General features: G+C 49.8%; 1 protein-coding gene across 1 annotated transcript in view; it reads left to right on the top strand.

Moving 5' to 3' along the window:
- The window catches only part of SCLY (selenocysteine lyase), a 76,324-nt gene extending 64,517 nt beyond the window's left edge, over positions 1 to 11,807 (top strand). The window contains exons 11-13 of the mRNA XM_075338652.1: positions 1,598 to 1,697; positions 8,238 to 8,313; positions 10,338 to 11,807. Coding sequence (XP_075194767.1) covers positions 1,598 to 1,697; positions 8,238 to 8,313; positions 10,338 to 10,515 — 354 coding nt within the window. The 3' untranslated portion in view covers positions 10,516 to 11,807. The remainder of the gene's footprint in view (positions 1 to 1,597; positions 1,698 to 8,237; positions 8,314 to 10,337) is intronic.
- The last annotated feature ends 1,112 nt before the right edge of the window (positions 11,808 to 12,919 follow it).

The raw sequence follows: 12,919 nt of genomic DNA, 5'->3' as shown, positions 1-12,919 counted from the left end.
TCAAGGGCCGTTTTTCCATCTGAATTCTGCGGCCCTGAACCTGACTGTGTGGCCATTGAGTCCTGGATCCTAGCGGCCTCAGGTTTATCTCATGAAGTTGTTGCCACAATGAGACAGGCTAGAAAACCATCCTCAGCTAAGATCTATCACAGGACGTGGAAGATATTCTTAGCGTGGTGCTTGGCTCAAGGGTTTTCTCCCTGGCCATTTGCATTGCCAATTTTTCTTTCCTTCCTGCAGTCTGGGTTGGAAAAAGGTTTGTCGCTTAGCTCTCTTAAGGGTCAAGTCTCCGCGCTATCCGTATTCTTTCAGAAGCGCTTGGCACGGCTTTCTAAAGTACGCACGTTTCTCCAAGGAGTTTGTCATATCGTTCCTCCTTACAGACGGCCATTGGAACCCTGGGATCTGAACAAGGTTCTCATTGCTCTCCAGAAGCCGCCTTTCGAGCCTTTGAAAGAGGTTCCCCTTTCTCGGCTTTCACAAAAGGTAGTTTTTCTTGTGGCGGTCACGTCTCTTCGAAGAGTGTCCGAGCTAGCGGCGTTATCTTGCAAATCTCCCTTCCTGGTGTTTCACCAAGACAAGGTAGTACTGCGTCCAATTCCAGAGTTTTCTCCCAAGGTGGTTTCTTCCTTTCATCTCAATCAGGATATCACTTTGCCATCTTTGTGTCCGCATCCAGTTCACCAATTTGAAAAGGGTTTACATCTGTTGGACCTGGTGAGAGCACTCAGGATTTACATTTCTCGCACGGCGTCTCTACGCCGTTCTGATGCGCTCTTTGTCCTAGTCGCTGGTCAGCATAAGGGATCGCAAGCTTCCAAATCCACCCTGGCGCGGTGGATCAAGGAACCAATTCTTCACACATACCGTTCTGCTGGGCTTCCGATTCCATCTGGACTGAAGGCCCATTCTACCAGAGCCGTGGGTGCGTCCTGGGCATTGCGGCATCAGGCTACGGCTTAGCAAGTGTGCCAGGCGGCTACCTGGTCGAGTCTGCACACGTTTACCAAACACTATCAAGTGCATACCTACGCTTCGGCAGATGCCAGCCTAGGTAGACAGGTCCTTCAGGCGGCGGTGGCCCACCTGTAGGAAGAGGCTGTCTGACAGCCCGTTCATGTGGTATCTTTTTACCCACCCAGGGACTGCTTTTGGACGTCCCACTGTCTGGGTCTCCCAATTAGGAGCGAAAAAGAAGAAGGGAATTTTGTTTACTTACCGTAAATTCCTTTTCTTCTAGCTCCAATTGGGAGACCCAGCACCCGCCCTATTTGTTCTTAGGGTTTCGTTTTTCGGGTGCACATGTTGTTCATGTTGTTTCTTAAGTTCTCCGATCTTGTTATCGGATTGAATTTGTTTTTGAAACTGTTATTGGCTTTCCTCCTTCTTGCTTTGGTACTAAAACTGAGGAATCCGTACTCCTACGGGAGGATGTATAGCCAGAAGGGGAGGGGCCTTACACTTTTAAGTGTAGTTCTTTGTGCGGCCTCCAGAGGCAGTAGCTATACACCCACTGTCTGGGTCTCCCAATTGGAGCTAGAAGAAAAGGAATTTACGGTAAGTAAACAAAATTCCCTTCTTTTTCTCCACATTGTAGACTGCTTTTGGCAATAAGATCCGGTTTAACTCTCACTTCTCCGGCACTGAGCGTCTTCCTAACACCTGCAACGTTTCACTGCTCAGACCTGCTGTCCTTGGTGAGCATTTTATCTATGGCGATAATTTCCTATGCATGTTTTGATTTTTAACCTCTTTTTTGCATCTTTGTCACAGTTCTAAACTTTACTAGGAAACTTGTCTAGGTCCTCCTGGAGAGGCGTGTATAATAAGTACTAGGATAGGGGCCTATCAAAGAATGTTACGCCATGTCACATCTGTGCAGCTCTCATGAATCGGCCAATTTATGTGCGAAGTACCTTGATTTTTATAAATATATTCTATATAGCAGTAATGCAGTCAAATGTCTTATATGCATTGTTTGCATACATCTTAGATCTTAGAGTGCTATTGTACTCTTATTTTTACACTTCTAAAGTAGTTATGGCGGCTTAATGTATTATTTGCATTGTGATTTTCACTATGCCCATAAACAAAGTGGCAGGAACATGGCAGTGATTGAAGACAATCATGGTCTCTGCAGTGGACCTTCCCCTCGTGTCAGCGATTGTCGAGACTTGCATTATTATGTCAGTACAAAGGTTACCTTTAAAGGGAACCTGTCACCACTTTTTTGGCGTACAAGCTGCGGCCACCACCAGTGGGCTCTTATATACAGCATTCTAACATGCTGTATATAAGAGCCCAGGCCGCTGTGAGAACATAAAAAACACTTTATAATACTTACCTATGTTCTCACAGCGGCCTGGGCTCTTATATACAGCATGTTAGATGCTGTATATAAGAGCCCGGTGGTGGTGGCCGCAGCTTATACGCCAAAAAAGTGGTGACAGGTTCCCTTTTAAATATGCATTGATATCTTTTATTTCTTCATCGTTCCTTATGGGAGACTCAGACCATGGGTGTATAGCTTCTGCCTCCGGAGGACACACAAAGTACTACACTAAAAGTGTAGCTCCTCCCTCCGAGCATATACACTCCCCGGATGACAAATCCAACCAGTTCAATGCTTTGTGTTCAGGAGGTCACACACACACATGCATCCTCTGATTTTTGATTTTTGATTTCAAAGATTTGGAAGAAAAGCGGGTCCAATCTGGACTCCCGGCATGTCCCTTCTCACCCCACTGTGTCGGCGGTGCTGTTAAGGTTGATTTTACAAGGCTGGAGCCTTCACATGCCGCGCTCCTTCACCATCCCCTGAGGCTCTGGCTTGAAGTGGGAGCCATCACGGTTCTCACTGCTTTGCAGGAGACCGGTCTCCATCCGCAGCCCTGTTCAGGATCCTGTCGGACGGAGCGCTCACCTCCCAGGGACCTGGCACCTGCGTCTCACAAGCTAAGTACTGAGACGTTATTACCACAGACAGTGGTCTTTCCAGGGGTCCCTTGTACTTTATATTTTGGGGAAAGTGTGTTTTATGACTGTGTGAACATTTCCGGCCGGTTCTCCAGTTTTCACTGGAGAACCGCGCCGATGGTGCCTGCACGCTGGCCGCATGTTTAAATCTAGGCCCCGGCTTCAGTTGCGGCCTACTTTCGGTTTCACTCCCCCTGCATGTCAGTCATGCAGAGGGACAGTGTGGCTCCGCCCAGCGGCTGTTCAGCACAGGGGAGGACACTCCTCACTGAGGAAAGATTCCCTCCCCTGTATACCTCATTTGTCCTCCGGATCCAGCTCTCAGAGTAGGCCCCGCCCCCTCTCCTCGCTCCGGCGCCATTTTCTCGGCGTTCTCAATGTCTGCATAACACATTGTGACAAATGGGGGCCTTGGGCTGGGGGATCTGGAGGGCACAGAGATGTCCCTATGTTAAACGGTCTGGCAAGCCACAACCTCCGGTTGTGCAGCTGCTTATATACTCTGTTTATATACTCTGCTGGGGGTCATTCTGGACAGGAGCCCCCACTTCTGCAGCATGTCTCACATCAGAGCAAGGCTGCAAGGCTGTTCTTATTATGCACTGCATGTAGATCTGTCTGTACCGAGCACATAACCACATTGTGATGCTTGCTCTAACATAGTGGTCCCTCAGCCTGGAAGCTCATCAGTGGTCCCTCCAGCTGCTCCGGCTCCGGTGGCTGATCCCCCGGTTTGGGCAGAATTCCTCTCTCCAGGGGACAGCTGTCCCGGACACTGCTGAGCATGCATCAGCCCCCTTCTCAGGGCGCTTCTGCTGCTACGCTCGCTCAGCAAAGCTCACAGAGGATTCTTCATCTGGTCTCAGTCCCCGTCCTCCTAAAATGGAGTCGCAGGGTCCCCTTTCCTTCCTCGTCCCGCAGCTCTGATTCACGAGCCGACTCGCAGGACGAGGAGGATGCCTTTACTAGGGGCTCGGACGGATCTGTCCGAAGGTGACGCAGATGCTAATGATTTGATTGCGTCCATTATATTTGTACTGGACCTCAATCCGCCTGTATCAGGGGTGCATTCCCCTCTGGCAGAAAGGCATCAGTATACCTTAAGAGAACAAGGAGTGTGTTCCTTAACCACTCCAGTTTTCAGGCCACTGTGACCAAGCCCAGAGCCTGTTCTGACAGACGCTTCCCAAAGCATGGTTCTGATGACTGTTTCCCCCTTCCACCAGTGGAGGTCAAGGAGTGGGCTCATTCACCAAGGGTGGACCCTCCGGTGTCTAGACTTTCAGCCCGGACAATTGTATCAGTGGCTGACGGCACCTCTCTAAGGATCCCACTGTCTGCCAGGTTGTCCTTCTGGCCAAATCTATATATGAGGCGGCGGGGGCCTCGTGCGCCCCATCTTTTGCAGCAGTGCGGGCTCTCAAAGCCATCTCTGCTTCTCTGGAGGAGATGCATTCCCTCACCAGGGACTTTATGCCCGAAATGGTTGCCTTAACTTCCAGGCTTTAGTCTTTTCATCCTATGCCATGTCTGCCATGCTGGAGACTGTCACCGCACTGCGGTGGCCTCGGCTACTTCCCTCGCTATCCGCAGGCTCCTGTGGCTTCGAGAGTGGAAGGCAGATGCTTCTTAAGAAGTTCCTTGCTGGGCTCCCTTTTGCTGGGACCAGTCTATTCGGTGAACATCTGGATGAAATTATTAAGGAAGTTTTTTGGCAGGAAGAGTACTTCCATGCCACAAACCCAGGAAACCTGTCCAGGGCAGGAACCAGTCGAGGTTTCGTTCCTTTCGTTCCTCTAATTGGTCGTCCTCTAAGCCCTCGGCCTCGTCCACTAACTCAGCCAAGGTCCGTAATCCAACTGGCGCATGAAGCCGCGTCCTCAGAAGTCCGCAGGAGCTGCTGCCACCAAGGCAGCCTCCTCTTGATTATCTGGCCGCGCCAGTAACGTCCTTGGTCGGTGGCAGGCTCTCCCTCTTGGGCGACGTGTGGTTTCAACATGTCTTCGATCAGTGGGTGTGGGTTACCATCTCCCACGGCTACAGAATAGAATTCTATCCAGCCCGCCAAACAGATTTTTTCTGTCAACTCCCCCCTGCCCCAAGGCCGCCGCCTTCTCACAGGCCGTGGCATTCTTGCAGGCCAATGGAGTAATTGTACCAGTTCCCGACTGGGAACGGTTCAGAGATTTCTACTCAAATCTCTTCCTAGTCCCCGAAAAGGACGGTGCTTTCCGACCTGGATCTCAAGCTTCTCAACAAGCATGTCAGGTGCGGCATTTTTGCATGGAATCTCTGCGATCAGTCAATGACCCAAGGAGATTTCTTAGCAGCCATCGACATCAGAGATGTCTTTCTGCTTGTGCCAATCGCAGTTTCACACCAGCGTTGGCTACGTTTTGTAATCGGAGAGGAACATTTCCAATTCGTGGCTCTCCCCTTCGGGTTAGCCACGGCCCCTCGTGTACTCACAAGGTCATGGCAGCAGTGGTTGCGGTTCTGCACCTCCAGGGGTTGGTAGTGATTCCTTACCTGGACGACCTTCTAGTCAAGGCTTCATCCAGTGCAGACTGTCAGCGGAGTGTCTCGCTCACTCTCAGCGGCGTGTCTCGCTCACTCTCGCCACGCTTGCAAGTCCACTCTGACCCCGATCTAGGACCTTACGTACCTAGGGATGCAATTCGAGACTCTGCTGGCACTTGTGACGCTGCCCTTAGTCAAACAGCCCCTTCATCTGGCGGTTCACTCTCTGCTGAGGCTCCGCCGTCATTCCATCAGGCATCTCATGCAGGTGCTGGGTCAGATGGTGGCGTCAATGGAAGCGGTTCCCTTTGCCAGTTCCATCTGCGTCCCCTGCAGCTGGACATTCTCCGCTGTTGGGACAAGCGGACCTCTTCCTTGCACAGGCTGGTGGCTCTGTCGCCACAGACCAGGAGCTCTCTTTAGTGGTGGCTTCGGCCCCTCTCTCTGTCCCAGGGACGCTCCTTTCTGGCCCCGTCCTGGGTGATTCTCACCACGGATGCCAGTCTATCCGGCTGGGGAGCAGTGTTTCTCCACCACCGAGCACAGGGCACTTGGACTCCGTCGAATCAGCCCTCTTGATCAAGGTGCTGGAAATCAGGGCTGTACTCCTAGCTCTCGTAGTTTTTCACCACCTGTTGGCGGGCAGGCACATTCGTGTCCAGTCAGACAACGCGACAGCAGTTGCCTACCTCAATCACCAAGGCGGGACTCGCAGCCGCCTAGCAATGTCGGAAGTTGAACGTATCCTTCAGTGGACGGAGGACTCCAAGTCCACCATATCCGCAGTCCATATCCCAGGCTTAGAAAACTGGGAGGCAGACAGCGGCGAGTGGGCCCTGCATCCGGCAGTGTTTCGGTCAATCTGCCGCAAGTGGGGCACTCCGGAAGTGGATCTAATCGCATCCCGGCACAACAACAAGGTCCCGGTTTACGTGGCTCGCTCCCATGATCCTCAGGCCTTGGCAGCGGACGCGCTGGTTCAAGATTTGTCCCAGTTCCGTCTGGCCCCTCTAGTTCTCTTGCCCAGAGTCCTGCGCAAGATCAGAATGGAGGGCCGTCGGGTCATAATCATTGCTCCAGACTGGCCCAGGCGAGCTTGGTTCCCAGACCTGCTCCATCTGTCCGTAGAGGTGCCGTGGCATCTCCCGGACCACCCAGACCCTCACAGGGTCCGTTTTCCGCCAGAATTCTGCGGCTCTCAGATTGACGGCGTGGCTCTTGAGCCCTGGATCCTTACGGCTTCAGGCATTCCTTCCGAGGTCATCTTCACTATGACTCAGGCTCGGAAGTCTTCCTCGGCCAGGATTTACCACAGGACTTGGAGAATTTTCCTGTCCTGGTGTCGTTCTTCCGGCCATGCTCCTTGGCCGTTTTTCCTTGCCGACCATCCTGTCCTTTCTACAGTCCGGTCTGCAGCTAGGACTGTCCCTCAATTCCCTCAAGGGACAGGTCTCGGCTCTGTCAGCGTTGTTCCAGCGGCGTTTCGCCCGGCTGGCCCTAGATGCGCACCTTTATACTGGGCGCATCTCACATAATTCCGCCTTACCGGCGGCCTCTGGATCCCTGAGACCTTAATCTGGTCCTCACGGCCTTACAGAAACCCCCCTTTGAGCCTCTTAGGGAGGTTTCGTTGTTTCGTCTTTCACAGAAAGTGGTCTTTCTGGTGGCCATAATTTCTCTCAGGAGAGTCTCTGATTTGACTGTGCTCTCTACGGAGTCACCCTTTTTGGTCTTTCACCAAGACAAGGTGGTTCTCCGTCCGACTCCGGGCCTTCTCCCTAAGGTCGTGTCTCCTTTCCACCTTAACCAGGACATTTCATTGTCTTTCCTTTGTTCGGCCCCTGTGCATCGCTTTGAGAAAGCGTTGCATGCTTTAGATTTGGTGCGGACGCTCCGGATCTATGTGTCACGCACCGCTGCTCTTAGGCGGTGCACCCCTTTTTTTGTGCTGACCACAGGTCAGCGCAAGGGTCTCTCGGCTTCTAAACCGACCCTAGCTCGTTGGATTAGGTCGGCCATATCCGATGCCTACCAATGTTCTCAGGTGCCTCCCCCGCCGGGGATTAAGGCGCACTCGACCAGAGCTGTCGGTGCCTCTTGGGCTACGGCTCAGCAGGTCGGTCAGGCTGCCACTTGGTCTAGTCTGCACAACCTTTCGAAGCACTACCACGTGCATGCTCATGCTTCGGCAGATGCGAGCTTGGGCAGACGCATCCTTTGGACGGCTGTCGCCCATTTGTGAAGTTAGGTTTTGCCTACTTCTCAGTTTCTGTTTATTTCCCACCCATGGACTGCTTTGAGACGTCCCATGGTCTGGGTCTCCCATAAGGAACGATGAAGAAAAAGAGAATTTTGTTTACTTACCGTAATTTCTTTTTCTTATAGTTCCGACATGGGAGACCCAGCACCCTCCCTGTTGCCTGTTGGCAGCTTTCTTGTTCCGTGTGTTTTCACCGGCTGTTGTTGTAGACAGAGGTTCCGGTTTATTCCGGGTTTTACTCTATCTCTACTTATGGGTGGATGTCCTCCTTCAGCTTTTGCACTAAACTGGTTGGATTTGTCATCCGGGGAGTGTATATGCTCGGAGGGAGGAGCTACACTTTTAGTGTAGTACTTTGTGTGTCCTCCGGAGGCAGAAGCTATACACCCATGGTCTGGGTCTCCCATGTCGGAACTATAAGAAAAAGAATTTACGGTAAGTAAACAAAATTCTCTTTTTTAACCCTTGTTCTTGTTTGCAGGCCGTGAGTGGCTTTCACATTGTGATTATCTTTTGGCGAGTGTTGGAGCAGCATGTCACTCAGACAGAGAGTACAGGTACACAATATAATAGACTAATAGAAATCATGTATATATTATTAGGGCAGCATGCTACAGATTACTAGTAGAACGTGTGGGGACTTACACGCTGCTGTTTTCAAAAGTCTGTGATTTTTACAATTGGCTTTGTGCAAGTACTCAAATTTTACCCTAACCAAAACTGCACCTCTTTCCAGTTGTTTACGTAGTACATCAGCAAAGGAAAGGGATATCTGATTTTGAGCCATGCATCTTCAATTGATGAAGGTGGCAAACATCTGATATGACTGAATTGTAGTGTACACCAGAATGTAAGGGGGGCTTTACACGTTGCGACATCGCTTCCGAAATATCGTCGGGGTCACTTCGTTAGTGACGCACATCCGGCGCCGGTAACGACCTCGCAACGTGTAAATCCTAGATGCGCCGATTAACGATCGCAAAAGCGTCGAAAACCGGTGATCTGTGTAGCGTCGGTCATTTTCATAATGTCGGGTCGACCGCAGGTACGATGTTGTTTGTCGCTCCTGCGGCAGCACACATCGCTGTATGTAAACTCACAGGAGCGACAAACATCTCCTTACCTGCATCCCGACGGCAGTGTGGAAGGGAGAAGGTGGGCGGGATGTTATGTCCCGCTCATCTCCGCCCCTCCGCTTCTATTGGCCGGCCGATTAGTGACGTCGCTGTGACGCCGGACGCACCTCCCCCTTGAAGGAGGGATAGTTCGGCAGTCACAGCGACGTCACCGAGCAGGTATGTGCGTGTGATGCTGCCGTAGCGATAATGTTCGCTACGGCAGCAATCACCACATATCGCATGTGCGACAGGGGCAGGTACTATCGCGCTCGACATCGCTAGCCGATGATAGCGATGTCGCAACGTGTAAAGTACCCCTAAGGCTTGCCATACACATTAGATGGCTCACAGGTGAACGATGCTTCTCTCCGTTTTCATACATACCAGACACATGGCCATACGCAGACCCATTAAAATAAATGGGTCTGCGCTTGCATCCCTGTTTTTTCACAGTCGTGTGTCCGTGTGCTCCAGAAGGAGACATGTACGTTTTTTCTCCGGCAGCATGGGTGTCACACGGACCACACACTGATGTAATCAGTGTGACACATACCAGAGAAAAAACTTGTCTTTGAAATAAAATTATTTTTAATACTCACCTGTCTCCAGTGCTGCTGTCTTCGGCACTGTTGTCACTTGTTTCTGGGCCTGCTCATTAAGCACATGCATATTCACTGCACCGCGGACCCAGAAGCAACAGCAGCGCAGGAGACAGCAGTGCCGTGGACAGTTGAGTATAGAAGTTCCTGCTGTCCATGTGCTATCACAGATAGCACACTGACAGCACATGCTGAACACACACACAGAACACTCACACACATACGCACCCACACCACGGACCGTGAAAACATTCATTTTTAATACAGACCTGTGAAGGGGCAATACACAGGAGCGCTCGCTAGCTTAGCTTAGCGCTCCTGTGTTCTCTGTGAGAAAGCCGCAGATTGACACATCAGCTCGCAGCTTATCTTAGGGAGAACAATGTGATTGACAGTCTGAAATTGGACATGTGCAATCAATACCTCTATTGGCTATCAGTCTGCCATCTCCCCATATACATTAGACAGTCTGGCCAATCTGTCGATATTTACAGATTCAGCTGATATTAGTCTGTGTATCAGGACCTCTAAAGTTGTTGGATTTCATACCAGTAATCGGACTACAAACAAACCCTCAATATAGAAAAAGGGTGTATTGCAGCCCTCCAGTTGGTAGTTTAATAAATCCCCTATTCCATCACAAAAACGCACAGCAACGTTTCGACTCTAAATGAGTCTCTTAAGTGACTTAACAGGTGAGCAACATGTAGACGACAGATGGAAAGAAGTATGATGGCTGGATCAGACTACACTGGGCTTGTTTGTAGTTTACCATGGAGGCACACTTCTGAATAGGAGCTGTATACATTTTTTTTTTTAATTAAAATGAAGAATTGTGAGTAAAATCCACTGTTTGCTCCACAGTCCCTCCCATGTGCTGCTGAGCAGCGGTGTGTCCCTTGACGCTGCACGTGGGGCCATCCGTTTGAGCGTGGGTCGAGACACTACAAGAGAAGATGTGGATTTGATCGTTAGGGATCTTGAACAAGCTGCACAGAGACTGGAAAATGAAACCCCTAAAAAGGAAGAACTGAAAAAGTAACAAAAATTCTGTGTAACATAGGAAGCAATGTATACCCAAGACCAAACTAAGATTAGACGAGAGACTTTCCAATGTGGTGTGATGGCTACCTAGTGGTGTACCATAAGAATCTTCCATATGTAGGAAGTAATCTGTACTGTGGAGAGGACTGGTAGATTTTATCAGGCACCTATGGACTGTATGTGTAGCAGTCACAAGTTTATTTTAATCAGTTTGCTATGATACAAATCATAAAGGGCTGGATATTATATAATTGCTAGGCGTGTGCCTCAGACTGTGGTAGTCCTCCAGTCTAGTGATTAGATAGTGTCCAACTGATCAGCTGGAAGAGCCCTTTTAAAATGTAACCCTAATTTTACACTCTTGTGTTTTGCATGGACTAGTCGACAAGGACCAGTCAAAGCTGTTCCCAGCCATACTCAGTAGCCACATATATGCCTATGAGGCTACTGAGTTTGGGTCAGGAGAGCCACAGCCAGACCCAAACTCAGACTGGAAAATCCCAGATGTCTGAAACCGGCCTGACAGCGTCACAGTCACAGGGAAGTTGCTCCTTGGGGTCCATTAAATGATGAACCGTTTTATCTTTCTCTGTTCCATTTGTAGGGGTTTACTATTTTAGGAAATTTTCCAGTAAGAACCCTTGTAAATTTACAATATATAGATACAAAGAGACGTGTCTCATTCACAGGAGCGCTATGATTACATTATACTCACAGCCCAATGATTTCAATAGGCAATGTTTAATTCTTAACTTTTTATGCGAGGAAACTGAACACTTGTTACTGCAACTCTTCCTATTCACATTTTAGACAAAAGTTGCAAACAATATATCATGGGGGCTTACTGACATAAATAGGAAAGGATTTATGTTTATGGCAGTTCTTCCTCAGTTATCCTGCAGGGGGAATTTCATTGTAAAATTATGGAATAATTGGAATTTCAATGGATTAACATGTCACATGTCTGCGGTATGTCATATTTTTTGTGTAAATCAAGTTTTATTCCATTTTCATAAATTTCAAGACATGAATTAACAATCACAATACATTAGAACAGTAACTTCTGTAAAGGTGGCTTTACACACTGCAACATCGCAAACGACATCGCTGTAACGTCACCGGTTTTGTGACGTAATAGCGACCTCCCCAGCGACATTGCAGTGTGTGAAACACATCAGCGACCTGGCCCCTGCTGTGAAGTTGCTGATCGCTACAAATCGTTCAGGACCATTCTTTGGTCCTTTGTTTCCCGCAGTGCAGCATGATCGCTAGAAAGTTTCAGTGTGTAAAGGGGACTTAAAACACTGGAAACCAGTGATGTGTCACAATATCTGTCAATCACTATTCTCTGTCAGTCGGACTCTCCCTCTCGGTCTCTATTCTCTCTCTGTCGGTCCGTCACTATCTCTGTCCCTCTCTCACAGTCTGTCGGTCATTTTCCCCTCCTCTCTCATGCTCACCGATCCCCGATCCCCGGCGCGGCGCTGCACGGCATTCACACTGCTGCGGCGGCTTTTACTACTTTGAAAAAGCCGGCCGCTCATTAAACAATTTCGTATTCCCTACTTTCCCCGCCCACAGGCGCCTATGATTGGTTGCAGTGAGACACGCCCCCACGCTGAGTGACAGGTGTCTCACTGCACCCAATCACAGTAGCCGGTGGGCGTGTCACTATGAAGTATAGAAATAAATAAATAAATAATTAAAAAAAACCGGCGTGCGGTCCCCCCAAATTTAATACCAGCCAGATAAAGCCATACGGCTGAAGGCTGGTATTCTCAGGATGGGGAGCGCCACGTTATGGGGAGCCCCCCAGCCTAACAATATCAGTCAGCAGCCTCCCAGAATTGCCGCATCCATTATATGCGACAGTTCTGGGACTGTACCCGGCTCTTCCCGATTTGCCCTGGTGCGTTGGCAAATCGGGGTAATAAGGAGTTATTGGCAGCCCATAGCTGCTAATAAGTCCTAGATTAATCATGTCAGGCGTCTCCTCGAGATACCTTCCATGATTAATCTGTAAATTACAGTAAATAAACACACACACCCGAAAAAAATCATTTATTAGAAATAAAAAACACAAACAAATTCCCTCATCACCAATTTAATCAGCCCCAAAAAGCCCTCCTTGTCCGGCGTAATCCACGGACCTCCAGCGTCGCTTCCAGCGCAGCTGCATGGAGGTGACAGGAGCTACAGAAGACACCGCCGCTCCTGTCACCTCAACGCAGCAAATGAAGAGAGCCGCGCGATCGGCTGAGCTGTCACTGAGGTTACCCGCTGTCACTGGATCCAGCGGTGGATCCAGCGATGGATGCAGCGGTGGCCGCGGGTAACCTCAGTGACAGCTCAGCTGATCGCGCTACTCACCGCCGCTCCGGTCAGCTCCACGCAGCAACTGA

The sequence above is a fragment of the Anomaloglossus baeobatrachus genome, chromosome 3, assembly GCF_048569485.1.
Source record: "Anomaloglossus baeobatrachus isolate aAnoBae1 chromosome 3, aAnoBae1.hap1, whole genome shotgun sequence".
Lineage (NCBI taxonomy): Eukaryota > Metazoa > Chordata > Amphibia > Anura > Aromobatidae > Anomaloglossus > Anomaloglossus baeobatrachus.
The sequence above is the reverse complement of the archived record's forward strand: the minus strand, read 5'-3'. Positions and strand labels throughout refer to the sequence as shown.